The sequence below is a fragment of the Neophocaena asiaeorientalis genome, unplaced genomic scaffold (assembly GCF_003031525.2).
Source record: "Neophocaena asiaeorientalis asiaeorientalis breed wild unplaced genomic scaffold, Neophocaena_asiaeorientalis_V1.1 scaffold46, whole genome shotgun sequence".
Classification (NCBI taxonomy): domain Eukaryota; kingdom Metazoa; phylum Chordata; class Mammalia; order Artiodactyla; family Phocoenidae; genus Neophocaena; species Neophocaena asiaeorientalis.
In genome coordinates, this window is record NW_020175393.1 from 8586060 (window position 1) to 8610698 (window position 24639).

The 24639-nt window shown below is 41.0% G+C and overlaps 2 protein-coding genes across 2 annotated transcripts in view; both read right to left on the reverse strand.

Annotated features, from left to right (window-relative positions):
* USP49 (ubiquitin specific peptidase 49) overlaps positions 1 to 24639 on the reverse strand; it is a 77719-nt gene that overhangs the window by 9945 nt on the left and 43135 nt on the right. Inside the window, exon 3 of the mRNA XM_024766081.1 lies at positions 1 to 669. This exon is cut by the window's left edge and continues 37 nt beyond it. Within this exon, the coding sequence (XP_024621849.1) occupies positions 1 to 624 (624 nt within the window). The 5' untranslated portion in view covers positions 625 to 669. The remainder of the gene's footprint in view (positions 670 to 24639) is intronic.
* The window catches only part of MED20 (mediator complex subunit 20), a 70410-nt gene continuing 46423 nt past the window's right edge, over positions 653 to 24639 (reverse strand). Inside the window, exon 6 of the transcript XR_003006051.1 lies at positions 653 to 669. The gene's annotated coding sequence lies outside the window, so the exon portion shown is untranslated. The remainder of the gene's footprint in view (positions 670 to 24639) is intronic.

The window sequence follows — 24639 nt, forward strand, 5'->3', positions numbered from 1 at the left end:
GCTCTGGAGCGGAGGGGAGCTGGCCAGCTCCTCCAGCAGCCGCCGCTTCACCTCGCGCCGCCGCTGCCGCGCCGCCTCCTTCTTGCGCTCCAGCGCCTCCTGCCGCCGCCGCTGCTCCAGCTTGGCCTGGCCCCGCGAGGTCTTCTCGAACCAGAGCCGCAGCGTCCGGGCCAGCAGGCGCTGGCGCCGATACCACAGAGCCGTGAGCATCTGCGGCTGTCCCTGAGGAGCGCGCTGCGGCGGGACGGCGTCCTCGCCCGAGGCCATGGACCGTAGCGTCCGCCCGCGCCTCAGCGGCAGGTCCTGCGTCTGGCCCCTGACCGCCAAGAGGGAGCTTCTCAGCAGCTTGAGGTCCCCTTCGGGGTTGTCATTGAGCACGTAGTCCTTGCACAGGTAGCAGAACACGTAGAGGTCCCGGACCTCCATGGCTAGCGGGTGTCCAGTCTTTTCGAAGTGTTTGAGGGCGTGGTCTTCGATGTAGCGGCCGCAGGCCACGTGGGAGCACTTGAGACAAGCCCACACGGACTCGGTGGTGGCGCACTCCCGGCAGCACCACTTCTGCGGGTTCAGGATGGAGTGGTCCTGGGCTAGCCGCAACCGCCCTACATGTTTGCATCTATCCATGTCGTATGGAAGTCTTCACTCTTTCAACCTGTCACGATAAGGGCCCTCGAAGAGAGAGAGAGAGAGGAAGAGAAAGCTTTCAGCAAAATATTTTCCTAGAAAAAGGCTTGCAACCGGCATTTTCCACTCAGTATTCATTTGTTTTCAATTCAAAACTGGTTCTTTTGGAAGGAAGTTTAAAAAAAGAAAAAGAAAAGCAATTTTGGCATAGACTGGGTATAACAGAAAGACAGTTAAGTTCCTTAAAAAGAAAGAATCATAAAATACTAAACGACAGACCTTAGCCCTAATGTGTAAGTTTACATTTTCTAAGGCTGTTTTAATTCTTGAATATCAGCTAATTTTTATGTAAGGCTGATTCGGAAATGTCATTACCCTTATTTCACATTGCACCCAACTGGCCACCAGGGGAAAGAAACTTGTATTCTGAACCGTCTCTGAATTGATGATGTCCTGGAAGTGAAAGCCTCTCTGTCTCATACTGACAAGATCCTGGCTGCATGCAAAAAGGGACAGGGCAGAGGAAAGGAGAGGAGAGACATAGACAGCGTTTCACATACCAGTAGGAGAGATGGAGACTCTCAAAAAGGCAATCTTAGGTCGGTTTCACTGTATTTCAAAGTAGAGATAAGAAGATAGGGTAAAAAAGATAAATGGTAAGAAAGAAAGTCCTCTGCAGTACAAACTATTATTTTTATTTTCTTGAGTCCAAAGATCCGGCTAAGTAGGTAGACTGAGCCTCAATCTAACATTTTGTCTTTTGTGGTCTGAATGTTTGCATCCCATTCATATGCTAAAATCTTAACCCTGAAAGGTGATGGTATTAGGAGGTAGGGCCTTTGGGAGGTGCTTAGGTCAAGAATGGGTTGACCCTCATGGGATGAGCCTTCAAGAATGGGATTAGTGCCTTTATAAAAGAGCTCCCTCACCCCTTCCTCCATGTGAGGACACCGTGAAAAGCCAGCCATATGGCTATGAACCAGTTACTCCTTACCAGATAGGGAATCTGGTGCCATGATCTTGGACTTCCCAGCCTCCAGAACTGTGAGAAATAAATGTTTGTTATTCATAAGCCACCTAGTCTATGGCATTTTTGTTACAGCAACCCTGAGGAACTAAGCCGAAGTGTCTTTTTGAAAAGAATAATTACATCTTGTAGAAAGGATGGGAAAACGTTTACCTTCCTTGCTGAAAGAATAGTTAAGTACAGAATGAGACAAATCTGACTTGTAGGACAAGAGCTGTAGTGGCTACTGGTATTACAGTATTTAACCAAACTACTGAGACAAAAGAAAAAAAAGCAAAACTTCTGGATGATATATGTAAAAATGCTTTTTATTTTTAAAAACAGTGGTAACATACTGAGCGTTTTTTTGTTGTTGTTGTCTTTCTAACATTGCTTCTTCAACACTGTTCACCAGAGAAGCCTAATAAGCAATTTTTCCAAGGGAAAGAGGCTATTTTAAAAGAAAACCTTTTATTCTTTGGAAACTTGACTCCCCCCCCCAATACCAGTATTTAAATTCCCTAAAGGCAGTTCCTCTTATAAACTGGATTTCCTTCACCCCATTTCTTGCCCACTTTCATTTCTGTGAGCAAATACAGTTCTATGACTACGGGGTCACCCAGAGAAGTTCTAAATCCAAAGCACTCTGAGTAGTTCCTTTAGTTGGTTTTCCAGATGCCTTTTTTGGCTTGGCCCTATTGCTAAAGCCCACAAATATACCACAGGACCAAACCAGAGATCCTTCCCATTTTTAAATTGCCCATTCCAATGGGCAGGGGCCGTGTCTCTATATAAGAAATCCTTAAATCATACAAAGGAAAGTAACCTAGATTATCTTCCATCAAGTCAGGTCATGCTTTTCCTTTGAGTACCATCAGGATTTAGTTTCTACTATATTTTTCTAATTATTGACTTGTTGCTAAGTGCCCTTTAAGTCATTTCTGTGGATGTATTTCTCCATTTCCTAACTAGCTATAATCTCCTTCAGAGAGGAGATCATGTGTTATATTTCTTTCTTTCCTTTTTTTTTTTTTTTGCCGCACTGTGTGGCTTGCGTGATTTTAGTTCCCTGACCAGGGATCGACGAACCCCAGCCCAACCACTGTGTCCTAACCGCTGGACCGCCAGGGAATTCCCTATTTTTCTTTTAAAAAAGAAAATTTTCTTTATAATTCTTTATAATTTCAAGACTTGTGGGTGTTCAACTCTTGAGTGGTCAAAGGTGTTCTGTCAGAATTACCTCTCCACACAGACCAGAACAGTATTGAAATAACCATTTCTGTTTACTTTTTGTAGGGCATAGCCAAATTAAAACAGACATACATTTAAAAGATAAAATGGTAAATAAATGAATTGTCTTTTTGCTCCCTATTACCAATCAGGAATTTAAGCTGGATACACATGATGCTTACAACCAATTACTGGAGACACAAAAGAAAGTCAGTAATAAAAGAATGAAAAGGGGGAAAAAAAAAAATCAAAAGATTGGCAATTCCCAAGTTTGTCACTAACTTCATATTTTTCAAAATGTAGTCTCTGAACCACCTACCAGCATCAGAATTCCTTAGGATACCTGTCATAGGAACAGATTTCTGGTCCTGACTCCAAATGTGATGAATCAGATTTTGGGAGAGGGGTCTAAAAATCTCCATTTTAAACAAGCTCTACAGATGATTCATTTGTGCATTAAAGCCTCAGAACCACTATACTAATCCAGTAAATTATATAGGGCTGAAGAACGCCTCATAGAAATCAAAGAAATAAAGGAATCAAAAATGTTATTTCTCAAGATCTTTCACTTAGACATTGTTCAATAGAACTTTCTGCAACGATGGAAATATTCTTTATCTGCATTGTCCAATACTGTACTAACCAGCCACATGTGCCTCCTGAGTACTTGAAATGTGGCTAGTGAAACTGAGGGACTGACTTTTAATTTTATTTAATTTTAATTAATTTAAATTTAAATAGGCACATGTGACTGGTGGCTGCAGTATTAGATAGCACAGATTTAAATACACCAGGACATACTATCTTTAGCTCACTTGGGTTTTCTTTTTTTCTTCTTCCCTTTGGAAGATTCACTACTCACTGAATCATGTCTGAATAGCCTCTTCTAACTCAAAACCTGACAAATCCCCATTTTAGCCAAAAGGAACCTTGATGTGTCTTCAGAAATTTAATTGCTACTGAGATCTTATCACATGAAACATAGCACAGCTTCAAATCCTACCAAGAGAGAATATTTCTATGAACAGGAATACAGCAACACAACACCCAGGACATTGATACCTTATGAAATCAACTTCTGTGCTAGAAAAAACATGCTGGAATAACCAAAAGCCAAAATAGAAAACCACTAAAAAACCATTCCACACCCTCTTCATGGAATGCTGTCAAATGGAAAGGGCACTCTGGAAATTCTTTCTTCCAATTTCATTTTCTGATCTATGAATCTGCTGATCACGCACATCTTTTCCTGCACAGCCTTTTTCCCATTACAGATCTGTCGTGGCAACTCACTAACCTGCCATATGGCAGAGTAAATCCATTCAGGAAAACACAGGGCTACTCTGCACCTCACTACACTGATTTAACCTAGGCAGACTAGCTTCTCTAGAGGAAAAACATAGCTGATCATGAAATGGAAATCACTCAAAAGTGACACAAAAGTCAACACACACAATAGAGAATAAAGAGAATACAATCTTGGGTATACTCAGTTCAAGAAAGACCGTGTATTTCACTCACCCCTCACACATCCTCTGACCATTTTATTTAAGAACAAGGCCTAACACTCACAGGCACAAAGAGGAAATCTATTTTACATTTTTCTGACATGGACCCCTTTTCCTTCATAATTGCTAAAGGTCATAAAAGTCCTAACACTTCCATTTAAAACATATATCATCCAGTGTGACAGGCACCCAGTATCCTAAAGAGAGAAACTTGCAGCGTAACTGGGAATGAACATGATGTGCCTTAATAGTTCTCCATCGTTAAGTAGATCAGTAACTGTAAATAAATGTCCTGCTCACCCTGGATCAATCTGCATACAGGGAAAGCAAACCTGACAAAATATTAGCGTTTGCTTCTTTAAGTAATATAGTTTTAATTTAAAAATCTGAATCAACTTGAGCTAAAAACCATAATTAATATTTAAAAGGATTCTACTATAGTTAATATCACCAAATAGTAAAAGAAGGTAATGGAACCTGTTCAATGTTTGCCTTTTGTTCTGATGAGAAACTTCTAGATTTATCACATTATTTTTTAAAGGTCTCTGTATGAGAGAGATGACTGAGCATTACAAAAATCTTTCAAAAACCTATAGCTTGAAAACATGATTCATCTTTTAATTGGACTATTCCAATTATTCTCAAATAGCAGATTTCTTAGCCGATCCGAAATGGATAACAGCATCACCCGAAATAAAATTTCTGGGGAGAAGTTCAACAAAAACAAAATAGGAAAAATTTAAGAGAATCTACTTTAGGGAGATTTCCATTTCTTCTCTCTCATCGTATTGATTTCTTCTCAGTTCTTGACTAAGGATAGTGGAAAAATCCTGCCTGATCTTGGTGAGACCAAGCGGCATAAATTCCAGCTTCAGAGAGAGTAGACACTATGGTAACATGCTGACAGCCTTCATTTACATAAAAGAATACTAATTACGTGGTATCATCAACATCTGCGATTCTGCTCACCGCCATATGCGACAGAGCAGGGTATTTTAACCCTTCAACCTGCTACACATACCCTACATTACATGTCCCACAAAACCTGCAAAGGGTGCTTAAAGACACAATGAACACATTTTTACAAATAACAAGTGTTGAAATGAATTTTATTTTCAGCTAACAGTTTATTTCTAAGAGATATGGGAAAATATAATTTAGTATCAATATCCAATTAAGAAAAAGATTTTTTAAAACAAGGTAGAAATCGCATTAAGATACAGTTAATAACCCAAAAGGGAAAATGCTACATTTTAGAGTATTATTGTATAGGGCTTTAAAAGGCTGTATTTTAAGTACAATGAAACTAGCCTTTTGAATTTTTGCATTATGGCTAAAATAAAAACAAAACAAAGAAATAGATACAAAATAACAAAAACAAAAACTAGGGGCAGAGACTGAGAAGGGTGAGGCTAGCCCTTGGCTAAGGGCAGTGTGTAGGGGGGGAGCACGCGGTGGGGTGGCAGGGCGGGGAGTGGCGGTGGAGGGGGGAAGATGGCTGAAGGGGTGGAGGGTCCTCACAGCTGCTGCACTTTCCCTTGTTCCCCTTCGTTTCCATTCTCCCTGAATGTGGGGGTGGATGGGGGACAGATAACCTGTAGGTCAGAGCGTCCGTCCCTCAGAGACTCCTGCAGAGGCTGAATTCTCTGGGACGAGGTTGGAAGCTCTAACCAAATGTGTTCTTGAGCTCTTAAACCCGAGAGCGGAACGGCCACTTAAGCAGCGGCTCTTGGCCACAGGCGATGGTACGCTGATGCGCTGGGTGTGCCGGGGCCTTGCGAGGTTGGCCATCACTCGTCAGTAATCAAGCGCTGATGTTCGAGAATGAGCCTGTTTAATCACGAGTTACAGATTTAAGGTTATGTCTGCACAATAATGTCTCTCTTGCATTAGGATCTGCTTTCCTCAGTGAGAAAGCAGTAGAGTTCATCTAGAGAGCCAGCCAGCACACAACCGATTGCCACAGCGCAGGGAGATGACAAAGACAGAACGACCAACACGGTACAGATGCTTTGCTCTGTGTCAAATACCAACTTATCTAACTGTATTAAGAGCCAGAATTGGGTGTAAGCCCTCGGTACCTTCAGTCCCTGCTCTCTTTTGTTTGCCTCCTTCCTCTCCAGCTGCAACATGCCCAAGTCTCTCCTGTCTAAAACACACAGACCCAACTTCGCCCTGCCTCTAGACTACCCTTGGCACTATTTTGGGGCGCTCTCTCCTTCTGCCTACTTTATTTACAGCAAGAATAATGTGCAGCTTCATCTTTCTCACAACTCACTCCTTCGCACCTTCATTTCATAGCAACTGTTTTCTCAAAGGTCTCTGCAATTTCCTCAGAGCTGAGTTCATCAGCCCTTTCTCAGTCCCCATCCACATCTATTCTGCCCCTGACACTGAACACACACTCACTCCTGCATTTTAGGCTACTGTTCTCTTCCTACGTCTGTAAATACACCTTCTCTGTTTTCATGTGTGTCTCTCTTCCCTGAAATATAGACTCTCCTTAAGATTCTGTTCTCAACTCTCTCTTGATGATTTCGTCTGTTCCTAGAACATCAAGTATCATTTCTATTAATTAATGTATTTTAATTCTCACACTTTTAAAAAACCACTTTATTGAGATATAGTTGACATACCATAAAATTCACTCATTTAAACCACACAACTCAATAATTTTTAGTACAGAGTCCCATAAATACTTTCGCATATAAAATCTGTCCATTTCCTTACAGAGGCTTGGTCTCAGGTTGGATCTTCACATTCTGATACCCGCATTATGGTATACTACTGTTAATGCTATTTGCGGGATGAAGCTTCTGAATATGTTTTGCAATTGTTTGTTTGGTAGCAGTGATGTACTGAGCTATACACACTGAGATCATGTACTGAGTTATACATACTGTTTCATCCAAGTCTCCTGATGATCAAGACACATAAGATGACAGACAGGGGGTTAAGGAAATGCCATCTGTGGTACAAAGCTAAGCTAGCTGGCCTTCAAAGGATCAGACTTTTTGATTCATTAGCCTACTCTTGCCAAAGAGGTCTGTGCCTAAAACTTAACCCCTTTTCCAGGAGGATAGTGCACTGGGCGCAAGGGGGCCAAGGAAGACTGCTCATATAAAATTCAGAGAAATTCTGAATACACTGGGAGCCTGTGCACGCACACACACACACACACACACACAGAAATGTTACCTGTGACTCTGTGTGGAGAAGTGGCAGCCGAGAGTGGAGATAACTAGTTTGGCTGTGTAAGGATTAAACAGGTCTGCTTCAGAGCTTAGTAATTTGTGGCACTTCCAGATCAAACCTGGTGATGCTTTTAGTATGATCTCGCTGACAAGCTAGTGTTAAGGCAAGGTCCAAACTAAAGGCTCCCTCTTCCACTCCACTGCCACATGGAAAAATTCTATTGCTACCGCTGAGAGAATCAGGGTTTACCCTTTAAATATCTGACCGCAGGAATTATGGTTTGTCCCTGCAGTATGCCTCCAAAACACTGTTCTCTACAGCAGCTGGGCAGTCATCATAAGTGTGTACATATGTGTATACATATGTCAAAGTGTACGTATATGTCAAACTTCTAGAATTGTGCCCTTTAAATACATGCTGTTTATTGTATGTAAATTACATCTCAATACATTTGTTTAAAATTGCATAGACACACACGCACAGACACATATATACACACAAGTGAATAATATACCCCTAATGAAATAATGGATCTAGTCAGTAGCTCCAACCACTAGGTGAAAGCTGACAGGAAACTTTACAATGGATGGATAAGGCTGACAGCACCTGACATTATATGCTTCCCTGCTATGATGCAATAAGAGGTTCACAGCAGCATCACCTATAAAGTACTCTTGCTAAAAGAACTGAACCTGGGCTTCCCTGGTGGCGCACTGGTTAAGAACCCGCCTGCCAATGCAGGGAACACGGGTTCAAGCCCTGGTCCAGGAAAATCCCACATGCCGCAGAGCAACTAAGCCCATGCACCACAACTACTGAGCCTGCGCTCTAGAGCCCACGAGCCACAACTACTGAGCCCACATGCCACAACTACTGAAGCCTGCGCACCTAGGGCCTGTGCTACGCAACAAGAAAAGCCACCGCAATGAGAAGCCCATGCACCGCAACAAAGAGTAGCCCCTGCTCGCCACAACCAGAGAAAGCCCGCGTGCAGCAGCAAAGACCCAACGCAGCCAAAAATAAATAATAAATAAATTATTAAAAAAAACAAAACTGAACCTGAGTCCAATGAAGCCTTTGGATCTAACCAAGTTATAAGAAATGTGGGAGACAGGAACGTGCTACCACAAGGCTGCAATTAGCCAACGGACCAAATCAGAGTGTGGCAAATGCTACAGGGTCAGTGATCTGGAGTCTTTAAGAAATAAATGACATGAAGAAAAAAGCAGGGGGATAGATTTGCTACAGATTATAAGAAACCTAAAAACATATCAACCAAATGCAATGTGTGGTTCTTATTTAGATCCTGATTTGAACAAACCAAATATAAAAATATATTTTTGAGAAAACTGGGGGAAATGTTTTAAAATACTCTTTGCCTCTAGCTATACCACTATATTTTTTAATAGTTTCGTTGAGGTAGAATTGACATACAGTGAACTGCACATATTTAAAGTGTACAACTTGATACATTTTGCATATACTTGTGAAATCAACACAACCAAAATAATGAACACATTGATCACCCCCAAAAGTTTCATGCCCCTTTATAATCCTTTCCCCCAGCCTCCCTCCCTTAAACCCCCAGTCCAAAACTGGAGAAATTTAAACACAGACTAGGACTCCCCTGGTGGCGCAGTGGTTAAGAATCCGCCTGCCAATGCAGGGGACACGGGTTCGATCCCTGGTCCGGGAAGATCCCACATGCCATGGAGCAACTAAGCCCATGTGCCACAACTACTGAGCCCATGTGCTGCAACTACTGAAGCCCGCACGCCTAGAGCCCGTGCTCTGCAACGAGAAGCCACTGCAATGAGAAGCCTGCGCACCGCAAAGAAGAGTAGCCCCCGCTCGCTGCAACTAGAGAAAGTCCACGCACAGCAACAAAGACCCAATGCAGCCAAAAAAATAAACACAGACTAAGTATTAGCTAATATTAATAATTATTAGTTTAATGTGACAATAGTACTGTGGCTGTATTTTTTCAGTCTTCATATGTTAGAGACACCTCTGAAGTATTTATAGGTGAAATATTATGACGCATGGAATTTGCTTTAAAATACTCTAGTGGCAGGAAGATAGATGAAACAAGATTGTCAAAACGTTCATAATTGTTGAAGCTGATTGATGGGCACATGGAGTTCATTACACTATTCCCTTTATTTTTGTGTATGCTTGAAAAGTTCCAAAAAAAATTTTTAAAGAGAAAAAGCAAACAATATACTCTCTGATAGCAAAAGAAAACCTTGAGATATGAACCATTCACAAATTAGACAAATCATCTCTGTCATTTTACCATCATATCTAGTCTTACCTTGAGATGCACCCTCCCTACCCCTCAAGACACACCCAACCAAAGCAGTGCAGTTTTTCTTGGCAGTGTTAGTCACAGAGATTGCTTGCATAGTCCTTTGGTCTGGGCCTCAAGTATACCCTTTAGACTCAGGTAGCAACTTCTTTGCAGCCCCCCAAACTTTCTTTCAAAAACTTCACCAGAATTTTGCCCACAAAAATTTCCTGAGGATGTTTCTCTTTTGGGGGCACAAAGCCACTTTAGTTGATCTGTTGAAATGTTTGTGCTTAGTGTAATGTTTTCTCTCTTTCTGAAACTTCCTCCTTTATTGGGAAGGAAAATCTCTTTTGTTTTTTAGGCAATTCTGCTTCTTCCTCACTAACTCTGATTATCCAGGTGGCAAGGAGCTCATCCTATGCCTTTCTGAATTTCACTGTAGTCACAGCAAAAAACAGTAGCACAAAAATTATATTTAAAAAAAAATTTCTGGGGCTCCCCTGGTGGCGCAGTGGTTGAGAGTCCGCCTGCCGACGCAGGGGACGTGGGTTCGTGCCCTGGTCCAGGAGGATCCCACATGCCGCGGAGCGGCTGGGCCCCTGAGCCATGGCCGCTGAGCCTGCACGTCCGGAGCCTGTGCTCCGCAACGGGAGAGGCCACAACAGTGAGAGGGCCGCGTACCGCAAAAAAAAAAAAAAAAAAATTTCTGTTCCTCTGACTCCAGTCAGATAAAGGTTACTCCCAGTCCATGTGATGTCTGGGGAAGCGAAATTTGGCCACAAAGATCCAATACAATATTCACAAACATCAACCAACAGGTTGTTTTCAGCTGAGACTTTGGACTATATTTTCTCATAGAAGCAATGCTACAAATAGCACTTGGTCCAGTTAAAAAGCTGTTGAGCCCATCATGTATCCTTGGTGTCGTACCAGAATACTAGTGCTACCACTACGGAAGCTAACTATCAAATGCATTATTCTGAGAAAATTAATGCGAAGTTTCAACTTAAAATGCCACGAACTGCTTTCCCAGCTGCAGCCCAGGCAGTGAAATTGGGAATCTCCCTCCTCCCGCTTTCCCCACATGGCTAAAGAGGGCTTTCCACACATGGCCATTTGTATGGAAGACACATATATATGTTAGGAACTGCCTGCAGAGGAAAAGAAGGAACAATTTCTGTGGACAGAAAATAAATCTGACTAGAATTTACAAATGGATCGTCAGGATTAGTTGGTGATTTCAGTGGCTGCTCTAAGGAAAGGAAACCCCATCTTCCTGATGTCCTGTTTCTTAAAAGGATAGTAGTATATTTAATCCTGTGCCTTCCCCAATAATATACCAAAGCACATCTGTCAGGATGGAGGTCCATCATATTTTGCATAAATGGAGACACAACTTTAAAAAAAATGTATGTATGTATTTATTTATTTTTGGCTGTGTTGGGTCTTTGATGCTGCGCCTGGGCTTTCTCTAGTTGTGGCGAGTGGGGGCTACTCTTCATCGTGGGGCGCGGGCTTCTCATTGGAGTGGTTTCTCTTGTTGCGGAGCTCGGGCTCTAGGCGCACGGGCTTCGGTAGTTGTGGCATGCGGGCTCAGTAGTTGTGGCTCGCAGGCTCTAGAGCACAGGTTCAGCACAGGTTTAGTTGCTCTGCGGTATGTGGGATCTTCCCGGAGCAGGGCTTGAACCCATGTCCCCTGCATTGGCAGGTGGATCCTTAACCACTGCGCCACCAGGGAAGTCCCAAGACACAACTTTTCAGCACTTTATTTCAAGAGCAAAGAAGACAGATGTCCAAAGAGAAGGGGCCAAATACAAAGCGGTATTTGTCACATACATACAAAAGGAGAAAACCTGAAGCTACAAAGAAAACACTGAGGCACTTTAATTGAGAACAGGTTAAATAAATTATAAATTGGCCATATAACTGAAACCACCTGTAGTTTTTTGTTTTGTTTTCTAAAGAGGCAGGCCTCTGTGTACAACAATTCAAAATACAGTATGTGAAAAAGAAAAGGGGTAGAATAGTGTATATAATATGCATCAAGACTAAAAAAACTACACATGCAGAATCTCTCTCTCATATGCAATTAAGAAGATAAACAAGAAACGGGTAACACCACACGCCCTGTAGTGGCAAACAGGGGGTGGAGATGGAAACGAGAGAGTCATCAACATTTGTACCTTTTGGGGGAAAAAAATCATGTATTATCTATTTTCAAAAAGGATACAGCACTGAGGAAACTGTTTCAATAATCTTAAAAATTCAGGCATCAGCAAGATGGCTGAAGATAAGTGCAGGGCATATATGATTTACTATGCTTTTATTAGAAAATAAGATTTAGGGACAGGCAGTCTGACGATATTTATGGCATATGGAGAACCCAAGGAATTATATTCTAGTAGCACTAATCACTGCAAAAAGAACCCCCCACTTGTTTTTCCACAAGCTTATGACCAGCAAAGTGCAGACCTCTTTGGCTTATTGCAGAGGGGCTTATATAGCACAGCCTCAGTCGGTCGTGTCAATCATTTGAAATTTCATATCAGCCAAGGTACCAAGGTAATTTCTACTCTGCTTCCCCAGAGGCCACTACCGAAAATTGTCAGTAGAAGGGAATCCTGTAAGCAGACCCTTCCAACTCTCAAGAGATCTTCATTTCCTTCATGGACAGCTCCTAACACTATTCCAGTGTACCGGGCAGCAAAATCTCTCTCTCAACACACAACCAACCTCTCTGAAGGAGCGTGGGTGTGAGAGTGTGGGTATGTTTTGGGATGGTGAAGGCAATCAGCTGAATGATGGAGGACCCCCCCACACACAAATCATTCCAAGTATAAAAGTATACTATAAGCCTCAGTTTCTCAAATCTATAAAACTGGGGAACAATAATACCTACTTCAAAGAATTGTTCTGAGGGAGACTCAAATGAGATGGCCACGTAACTGCGTTCTGAAAGTGACTGACTCTAAACAAAGTACTGGCTGACTTGGCCAGCTTGTCACTCATTCCCAAAAAGTTATTTTTGCTTCCACAGGGCTTAGAGTCAGGCTGGCTAATTGAGCAGCTTACAGTAACTGACTATCTGGTCTTGACTTTACCCAGATAGTTTCATCTAATAAGGTCTTCAGACTAAAATATTCTTAAATGAGAAATTAGAGGATACTGTTATATTAAAAATGAGAAAAATCACTATCTTTCCAAAACAAATTAGAAGGTTTTATTATTTATTATCTATTTTTCTTAGGTCTTTAAAAATTGTGTTTAATAGCAACACAGAGCAAGGCTAGTAAAAGTCCAATTAAGATGCTAAAAACAAACCCAGAGCACCATAAAATGCTGTTGAATTAAAGAAGCAGAATCAGGCTCAGCTCACACTCGCCAACAGGGGTATGCCCATTGAATACTTACAGGTCCAACAGAATGTGCTGCGTGGCAAAAATATAAAAGGGGCCTTCTTTCAAATAAGGCATAGAAGGCATTTCAAAGACGTGAACTGTGCATGAACCCTCATCTCTCCTTAAGAATAAAGCAGAAGTACTTCTGGGAACTCAACTATAGTGAGCTGGCACAAGAGAATAGAAGGCCAGTGCACACCCAGGCAGCGAACTTCATGGAGTTTAAATCCCACAAGTCCCAGCCACTTCTCCTATTTTAAAGATATCAGCCTCCTGGCCTGCCAGTGAGTCCCACCACTTGGATTAAGGGACTGACACTCTCATTAAAGGCAAACAGAGAATCTTATAAGGGAAACACATAAAGCCAATCAACTGCTAATAATTAAGTGTAGATTAATTTACCATAGCAGGAAGCAGAAAGCTGGGTGCTAAGGGGCAGGATACTGCATAGCTAAATGCAGTGAGGAAGAAACTAAAGAGGGAAAGAAAAGTATGAATCACTGACTGAGACCCTGTAGAAGGGAGACTTGAGCCTTAAGGAGTATTGGACAGCAAGGAGGGAGATCCCTAAAAAATGGTATGAGAACAAAAAAATAAGCCTCACTGACTTCATCATTTTTTTCCTGCATCCTTCCCATGTTGCCTGTGGTAATGTGCTGAACGTTGTCCATACCTATCAAGTTATAATATCAGTGAGGTGTAATGAGACAAGGTAAATACGTGATTCATTACGTGTAGCTTTAAATACATATGAATAACTAGAAAAGTAATTATTCTAAAGTTAAATCTTTCGTTTCTGAACATGCGCTTCTGAGTCTGACATCTCAGTAAATTTCAGTTTGTTATTTTTAAGTTACTGGTCACTAACAGCCTATAGCCAACGGTAAAGTCCCCATCAAATCACCCAACTCCACTATAGCCAATTTATCAAAACATATACATTATCACTATACCTATCACACAAGAACTTACACAAAGAACTTACCAGAATTAATAAGAACTAAACTGCTTTGAAGGAACTATCAGGAAAAAAAATCATACCTAATATTGGCAGAAGCAAAATAATAAACATTACATATTCCAAGAGACCAATCAACAGACTTCTAAGGGACCACTTAATACTACTTATTCTAAGAGGCCAGCTTATGAGTCTGCCAGTAAAGGAAATAACTCATAGAATTGTTCCAGATATGACCTAGACTTTAGTGGAAAGTGGGGCAGAACCCATTAAGGTGCTGATGTCTTTGAACAGGTTTAAGAAATAAGGAATCCTCACTTTGTGTCCGTACATGTCAATGACATAGAATGTCTCTAAAACTGCAGATGAGGCTTTATCTTCTGAGAATGAAGTTCAAAAGAAGAAAAATGTAGTGGACGCAATAATCCATCTGTTAAAAACACCAAAATCCTGAGGTCTGAGTGACTGCAGAGTTCTGGGGACCCCCAAACCCATTTATGAAAAGCGCATGGTTAACATCATACTCAATGATGAAAACTGAAAGCTTTTCCTCTAAGATCAGGAACAAGGCAAGGATGCCTGCTCTCACCACTTCCGTTTAACATAGTATTAAAAGTCCTAGCCAGAGCAAGTAGGCAAGAAAAAAATCAAAAGGCATCTAAACCAGAAAAGAAGAAGTAAAATGACCTCTGTTCATAGATTACATGATCTTATATGTAGAAAACTCTAAAGGTTACAAACACACACACACACACACACACACACACACACACACACATACACACACACACACACACAACTAATAAATTCAGCAAAGTTGTAGTACACAAAAGCAACATACAAAAGTCAGTGTGTTCCTATACACTAACAATGAAATCTGAAAAGGAAATTAAGAAAACAATTCCATTTACAATGGAATAAAAAAGAATAAATACTTGGGAATAAACCTTACCAAGGAGGTAAAAGACTTGTATACTGAAAATTACAAAACATTGCTGAAAGAAATTACAGAAAACACAAATACATGAAAAGACATCTCATGTTCATGGATTGGAAAACTTAACGTTGTTAAGATGTCCATACTACCCAAAATGATCTACAGGTTCAGTGAAATCCCTATCAAAATTCCAATGGCATTTTTTGCAGAAATAGGAAAATACACCCTAAAATTCATATGGAATCTCAAGGGACTCCAAAGAGCGAAAACAATTTTGAAAAAAACACAGTTAGAAGAACACACTCATACTTTCCGATTTCAAAACCTACCACAAAGCTATAGTACAAAACAGTATGGTACTGGCATAAAGACAAATAGACAAATGGAATAGAACAGACAGTCCTGAAATAAACTCTTATGTATATGGTCAAATGAACTTTAGCAAGGGTGCCAAGACCACTCAGTGAAGAACTGTCTCTTCAACAAATGGTGTTGGGAAAACTGATATCCACATGTAAAGGAATGAAGCTGGACCCTGAACTTACACCATATACAAAAGTTAACCCAAAATGGATTAAAGACCTGACCACAAGACCTAAAACTATATAATTCCTAGAAGAAAACATAGGGGAAAATCTTCATGACATTGGACTTTGCAATGATTTCTTGGATATTATACCAAAAACACAGGCAACAAAAGCAAAAATAGAGAGGCAGACTATATCAAACTTTAAAACTTTTGTGCATCAAAGGACACAATCAACAGAGTGAAAGGCAACCTACAGAGTGGGAAAAAATATTTTCAAATGTATCTCATAAGGGGTTAATATCCAGAATATATAAAGAACTTCTACAACTCAACAACAAAAAAATCAAATAACCCAATTAAAAAATGGGAAAGGACCTGAACAGACATTTCTCCAAAGATGATATATAAAATGGCCAACATGCATTGAAAAGATGCTCAACATCACTAATCACTAGAGAAATGCCCATCAATGGATGAATAAACAAACTGGTATACACACACACACACAATGGAATATTATTCAGCCTTAAAAAGGAAGGAATTCTGACACATGCTATAACATGGATGAACCTTAAGGACATTATGCTAAATGAAATATGCCAGTCACAAAAAAAGACAAACACTGTATGATTCCATTTACATGAGGTATCTAAAATAGTCAAATTCCTAGAAACATAAAGTATAATGGTGGTTACCAGTAACTGGGGAGAGGAGAAAAAGGGTATAGAGTTTTAGATTTACAAGATGAAAAAGTACTGGAGATCTGTTTCACAACAATGTCAATATACTCAACACTACTGAATTGTACACTTAAAAATGGTTAAAATGGTATTTTTTTTACCACATTTTTATCAAAACTGGTTAAGATGTTAATTTTACATGTCTTTTCCTTTTTTTTTTTTTAAAGAAAAAGCATTAAAACATTTGTTCAGCACAAATGAGACCTGTGATCTCAGCATTTTCAATCTCACATGGAAGATGAGAAATAAACACAGAGAACCTGAGTAGGTAATGGCCTCTTATTAGGCTGCCAAAGCAAACACACTAAAAGCTTTACTAAGAAGCAAGGTAAACTACAGTTCAACTAGTATTTTCCTGAATGTGCTTCCAACTGATATGACTGATGCAATCACTTGGGAGTTCATTCTATCCCAAGGTAATTCCTCCTAACCCAAACAGGATCTAAACTCACCAGTCCAGATGAAGGCATTCCCCAACTACTCTTCAGACGCATAATTCCACTGGCCAGGGTAAGATTCCTATCTGTTTTGTTCTTGGGAAACACTGTTCTTTGTTAAGATATTGTATCTCTCCATGTTCTTGGTGTTAAGTGCCCTTTCTCTTACGGCGATAACAGATAGTAGTTTGGGTTGGCATACATGTGTGCATGCAAGTGTGTATTTTGTTTGTTTGTTTTTGTTTTTTTTGCGGTACGCGGGCCTCCCACTGCTGTGGCCTCTCCCGTTACGGAGCACAGGCTCCGGACGCGCAGGCTCAGCGGCCATGGCTCAGGGGCCCAGCCGCTCCGCGGCATGTGGGATCTTCCCGGACCGGGGCACGAACCCGTGTCCCCTGCATCGGCAGGCGGACTCTCAACCACTGCGCCACCAGGGAAGCCCTGCAAGTGTGTATTTTATAGATCTATGAAATTAAAAAAAAAAAAAATCTGGGAACCACTGTTTTAGATAAAGTCCTCTTGGACCAAAGCTTTGGAGAGTCTTTTAACCTTATGAATCTATGATTCTAAAGGTCACAGTCCTCAGGACTTCCCTGGTGGCACCGTGGATAAGACTCCACGCTCCCAATGCAGGGGACCCGGGTTTGATCCCTCGTCAGGGAACCAGATCCCACATGCATGCTGCAACTAAGAGTTTGCATGCCGCAACTAAGAAGCCCATGTGCCACAACTAAGGAGCCCACGAGCCGCAAATAAGGAGTCTGCCTGCTGCACCTAAGACCTGGCTCAACCAAATAAATAGATAAATATTTTTAAAAAATAAAAATAAATGTCACAGTCCTCTAGAGAAGGGTTTCTCATGGTAATTGCCAACACTGGTGTTGGCTCTTGGCTACAGTTTTCTTTTGCATAGCATTATTTCCTTATTAAAAGTACTTTTATTATTTTATTTTCTGCTTCTTATAACTCTGTAAAATAGTTATGGTACATATTTTTAATGTGTCATTTACAAATAAACTGAGAGGCAGTATAGCATAGTGTGATTAAAAGTTCAAGCCAAGCTGCTGGGTTTGGACTTCTAGCTCTGTCCTTATTAGTTATATATGGTCTTGGGAAAACAATCTCTCTGGGCCTCAGTTTCCTTATCTGTAATATGGGGACAATAATAGTTTTTACCTCATAGCGTTGTTGTGAAAATTAAATGAGTTAACATATGTAAAATGCTTAGAGCAATGCCTGGCACAAGTCAGAGCTCAAGAAATGATAGTCATTATGTAAAGTGATCCTGTGACTTGCTCCACACCACACACTGACACTGCCAACAAAGTTAGGGTTATGACGAGGATTATGCTCTCTGCTGAGATCCTTCAACCTGACCCACACAAACTCTTCTTCCCATTGGTCCAATATTATAAAGGTAATGTACAGGTATTTGGGGGCAAATTATTACTCCGGGCTCTTCTCAGTCACCTTACATTAGGTTCCTGGGCCCAATTCAACATGTGTGCGTATGGAGGCTTCCCCACACCAACAGGCAATTCCTGGACGCCATCAGGGTGCCTCAGAATTCAACTCAATTCTGACACTACCCAGAGATAGAATCAGATTCCACAGCTCAGTCCTACAAAACCACCTCCGCTTCAGACACCAGTCGCAAGCCCAGTTTGTTACCTGTGCTTCTGACCAACTGGCTATAAACTAGAGGTTCCCATGACTCCCCCTTTGGGTTCAATTAATTTGCTAGAATGGCTCACAGAACTTAGGAAAACCTGTTTACTAACTAGATTACCAATTTATCACAAAAAATACGAATCAACAACCAGACAAAGAGATACATAGGGTGAGGTCCCGAACAAAGGGACCTCTGTTCCCATGGAGCTGGGGGCCCAGCACAGTGGCACATGGAAGCATTCTGGTTCCCCAACGTGGAAGCTCTCTGAACCTCATCCTTTTGGGTTTTTATGGAGGCTTCATTACATAGGCACAGTTGATTAAATCATTGACCACTGGGGGTTGATTCAACCTCCAGCCCTATTCCCAACCCCAGAGGTCAGGGGGCAAAACTAAAAGTTCCCACTGTCTAATCACACAGTTGGCTTCATTGGCAACCAGCTCCCATCCTTAGGTGCTTTCCAAAAGTCACCTCATTAACATAACCAAGGACACCTTTATCATTCAGTACTTAGGAAAGTCCATGGGTTTTGGAGGCTGTGAGCCAGGAACTGTGGACAAAGAGCAAATATATATGAGAAATATATTTTGGTCATCTGAATGATCAAATATTATTTCTTATAAAACACAATATGGCACACCTCTACAAGCAGAATCCGACTGTTGAGCCCCTCACAATCTGACCCTGCCATTTTAATGCTGCAGGTTTGTTTACACTTTAAAACTGCCTTCTTTCAGACATTTTTCAGATGGAAAACGTTTGCACAACTCGAAACTTGACGCACTTAACGCTTTAAGAACTTGTAATATTAATAAGCTCTACCACTTTCAGTAGCCTCTCTCTCAAGCATGCTTTCTGAAATGCTCAGCTTTGCATTCCCAAGTAGCTGCTGTGTGATGAGCTAAACAGAGATAACCCAAGCAGAATAGGAAAAAGAAACAGTTTGAAGACACACTAAAGCAAGACTTAAAATGATACAGCACCACTGGGGACTCAGAGAAATCACAGTGGCAGATAAACCTAGGGAGCATTGATGAGCACCTGGAGTATTTCTTTCTGAAGAGAGGATGGCAGGTGCACACAGTGCCAAACTCAGCACATGGAGGCTGCAGCTGCAAAGCACAGGCCAGCGTGCACAGCTGGTGGGGACCCGCTGGCTAGATGGTAATTATTGGTCAGTCATCTTCAGCTACAAAGGCTAAGCTGTAGCTCATTACATCTGTATTCTTCAACAGGTTATTTATCTCGGTGCTAAGGTGACAGTTAGCCTAGAGGCATGTTTACCCATCTGCCTAAAAAATAAAAATAGAAAGAATCATACACAAAGGGCTTAATAAAATTTGTATTGAGTCCTATGATAGATTACCTCTTCTCAATCATCTTTGTACCTTACTATAGAAAAGTCCCTTAAAATCTGAGAGCAAAGTTAGGTAAGTTTTTATGAAGTCTGAAAGTAGGGGTTGGTCTTTTTGTTTGTTTGCTTTTACCCTGAGCAGCCACTCTTCCTCGATAGAGCCATGCGCTTCAGGAGAAGCACTAGGTCCAGCGGTGGGTCCTGTGAGGTCTCAGCCAGTTTGTGCATGGCACACCCTGGCAATGGTCACAAGTCCAGCAGTGGGCATGTGGCCTAGGCTTGCCAATCAAATCGAAGGGAAGGGATAATCCATGTGTAGGGGAGAGGTATTATCTTAGTGTTGGCATCTATTGGTTATCTTTTCCCCATTAGTTGAGTTTTCCTGGTTTCTTGTAGGTTGAATCATTTTGTACTGTATCCTGCACATTTTTAATATTACGAGATTATGAGTCTTGCTTAAATCCTAAGGAAAATGTTAATATTTGTTATGGCCAGCAATCAACCTGCTTGGATTCAAATCACAAGACCCAACCAACCCTTCTGTGAGGTATGGTTTAAGTATCAGTTCCACAGTCAAGCCTTTGCAGAGGTATTAGGATCTGTCTGGCATGAGCGCTACCCAGTGGCCAGTCTAGGCCCTGGACAGAGATTTATCTCATAGTTGATTCTAATAGTTTTTGGTATGCTGTTCAGGATCAGATCCATGCATGTGCTGTTGAGGGGTGGGCCCAGGAGTTCACAAATAATTCTACGGGGTTGCTTTCCTGAGCTCCTCCTTCTCCACTGTCTCCCAGATACTTTTCAGTTCCTTGGAGCTTCCCTTTCTGTCTTCTAGCCAGAAAGCTGAGGCTTTTGTTATCCCATTCTATCACATATTTTGAGGACTAGGCAACAGGAAGATAAAGAGAAAGAAAAAAACTGAGGGATCCTTTTTAGGACTATAGCTTCTCCAACTGGAGAGGAATGTTCCTCTCCCTTAAGAGTTTTAGGCATCTGTGGCTCTCTGCTGTTGTCACTGCCAGCACCAACATCACAAGATTGCCTGGCGGCTGGGGCCTGAGAGAAGGGAGGGAAATTTTTTAAAGGAGGAAGTTTCTATCCCTCTTTCTCTGAGTGTTAGAAGAGTGTTCTCCTCTCGCACTCAAGTCAAAACTGGAGGGTTTCTCCTGGAGCTCTCTCTGTCCATGCCTGGTGCCCACATCCAGGTGTGGGCTGCACTCCGTCCAGGCCAGGGGACACTAATGGCGGTACTTCAAATCCTGGTCTTCTCTAATCCACCTGCTACTATTGACTTTTCAGAGTCCTCAAATTGCTGTGCCACGAGTTCTAACCAGGTTTTTAGCTGCATTCAGTGGGAGACACTGGGCCAAGTGTGCTTACTCTGTCTTATGCAGAAATGGAGCTCTCCAGAGGTAAATATTTTTAACTGTAGTAGTCATATATGATTATAATTGTGTCTTATAAAAGAATAGAAAATCCATAACTCCATAGATATTTTTTAGGGTGAGATTCAAGTAGGCTTTTAGGTTAAAAAAAAAACGTAATCTGGTTCACAGAAAAATATTAAGTAACTCTACAGATGTTACTGGAATGTGGTAAAAATCATGCAGTGGTATACAAATGTCAGAAGTTTGAGAAATACTTATCTACAGGATAGAAGCCACTTTATTTTTAGAGCTACTTCTATATAGTTCTATTTTTATAATAGCATTATTATTTTTAATTATAAATAAATATAAACTACATATGAACCTGCTTATATTATTTGTTTTATTAACTGACCTTATAGTTTTGTCCTTCCAGCTATTATAGTCTACAGAATCCTGGGAAAGAACAAAGAAGGTCATTCAGGGACCTGTAAACAAAGCCTTCCTAGGGAAGATGGATCTGAGGGATTCCCAAAGGACAGAAGGTAGAAGGGAGTGTTACACACAGATTAGGCCGTAAATGAAGAAGGCATGGATTCAGAAGTTACCTTCTTCTTTTAGAAGTTTGCCGAGGGAGCAGGTGTTGCTCCTAGGCTGGGTTCGGGCCCCAGGCCTCTTAGCCTGGATATTTGTACCTGAGCCCACCTGGCCAATGCTGTGGCCACCAGGATGTCTGGGAAATTCATGGGCATCAGGGAGGGCCATGGTGACAGATGATGGCAAGGAGCCATGCAATCTACCCCAACTCTTTCACAGCTTGACTGTACATTAATTCAACCTCCCTAACAAAGTCTTCCAAAATATGAATGGACTCTCCTGAGACCACATTCTCCTTCACTAATGTTTCACTTGACAAGGTCATGCTACGTGTTATCAGAAAATCTACCCAGTTTCACTATTACTATGACATTTGAGGCTGAAGAAAGTGATGAAACTGTCTAGACTATCCTCAAGTTTACATATAGTGAAAAGTACCCAGATGAGGCATCCCTCTAGGAAATATTCTCCCAGAAAAATCTAGAATGATGTCTCAGACATTAAAAAGAATTATTAGCATTACAGGCAGAAGAAAACCTTGGTATGGTGATGATCTCTACTTTAGTGACAGCTGTGCAAGAAAAATTAAATGAAATGGCAGATCAAATAAAAACTATAAGAGAAGAAGAAAAGAAACAAAAAGAAAAAGAAGGAGAAGCAGCTGAAAAGCAATTATTTCATGGCACTCCTGTTACAATTGAGAATTCCTTAAGCTGGAAGGCCAAGTTTGATGTAGAACTCTTGGAAATTAAAAATGTTAAAATAATCTTTAGGGACAATTTTTGGCCATTCACATTTTGCATGTCAGTTTCTTTTCCCATTAATATTCTAATGGTATTCCCAATCGTCTGTGTTTGGAAATGGCTGAAGTTGTGAGTGATACAAGAGACACCCAGCCGCTGAGCAGGAGTCTGATGGCCACATTTGTTAACCTTCCAGCCATTATTAAATGACTCAATCTAATGAGCCAAGTAATCTCTTTCTGTATAAAGTCTATTAAACAAATTATAGGGTCTTGGGTGCAACTCACCAGCCAATGAAAATCTCATGCATATATGAACATTTTTCTTCAAATAATAAAAAACAATTAGAATAAATTTAACATCAGTTGGTATTGAATTGTTTTAAAAGTTAAACTTTTTGACAAAAGTGGCACTAACTTTGAAAACAAAATAAGATTAAAACAACCACAACAAGGGTAACTGGATAGGCCCACCTTTATTGCTATATTGGGGTTCCAGGTAAGATTTGAAAAATCCCAGACCATTTGGTGCCCTTAAAAAAAAAAAATCACAAAACGTCAAGCAGTTCCCACTCTATCCTCAGCACTTAGCCATTGAGAGACAGCAGTCCGTGTTCAAGCTCCACAGCAGCTACGCTACTATGAACTCTGAGACTCCCCTGAAGAGGGAGCTGTGACTATGGCAAAAGGCTCAAAGGCTGGGATGGAAGCTCTGTGAGGGTAGAGGTTTTTTTGCTTTCATTTTGTTCACTGACTTATTTCCAGCCCTAGCCCCTAGAACAGGATTGGAACATCATAGATGCTCAATTAACACTGAAAAATAAAAGGCTGTCCTGAAAGGTCCTTTTGGTCCTCCCAAAGTTGGGAGCAACCGATACAAAGAACATTCTGAATTTGGTATATATCAGTGGGGTCACTGATTGGCAAGGTTGGACAGTCTTCCTCCTTAAAATCAAACCTTCCTTTCACCTTTAAATGCATATTTCCATAGCTCCTTATAATCTGGAACATACCCTCTAGCACAATTAAGAAAAAGGAACAGAATATTCACTTTTCTAGACTGGGAGACACAGCCGCAACCAATCAGGATGTCACTAGAACCTACAAGGAGGTGCTGTGTGGCAGGCACAGTCCGCCCAGTCACTAGAGAGAGCACAGTGACTTTCTGGCCCACGTTGGGGTCATTGTAATGTTCTAATGTAGAGATAAACCTCAGTAATTCTCATTGTAAATCTAATGAGAAGAGTGGCCTTATTCTACATTTTTACAAATCTTTTTAGGGTCTGGAATAAGGAAGAGAGTCTGAATTCAGTTGATTGTACATCATGAAGTCTTCGGAAAACTCCACTGCATACTCATAAGCAAGTATGTTTTAATATTGTTATGAAAATAGCTTTGATTCCCAAAAGGGTCTCAGGGGCTTCTGGGCCACAATTTAAGACATTGTTGTAAAAGACTTTGCCTTCCAATGTGGGTTCCATCCCTGGTCGGGGAGCTAAGTTCCCACATGCCTCGCGGCCAACTCATGGTCAAAAAACCAAAACATAAAACAGAAGCAGTACTGTAATAAATTCAAAAAAGACTTTAAAAATGTTTCACATCAAAAAAAAGAGACATGTACACTAAGAGTACACTAATGTTCATAACTCTGATGAACATTCAGAAGGGATTCTCAAACAAGGAAAGAGAGTTCAAGAAGATGGAGAGAGGAAAACATAACTACCTATAGCCACACTTTACAGTAAAGCCAAAACATTTTATCAGCATACTCGCTGTTACTTTAAATGATGCTTACTCTTTGTACTTTACCATATTTCAACAGGAAATGAACTGTTATTTGAAGAAAAGAAAAGCCAGTATTTCTCTCTGACAAGACAAACCCCAGAACAAAAACCACTCAGTATAACCCCTTCCAGTTGCTATCTATATAAATGTCGATTGTTAATTTACATTTACTTTTTAGACCATCACTTGTGACATTCTAATTATAAGACCTGTAAGTCACCTTTCTCCTGCCTTTTCTTCTCTTCAACGACTTCCTGCTGACTGTCATTC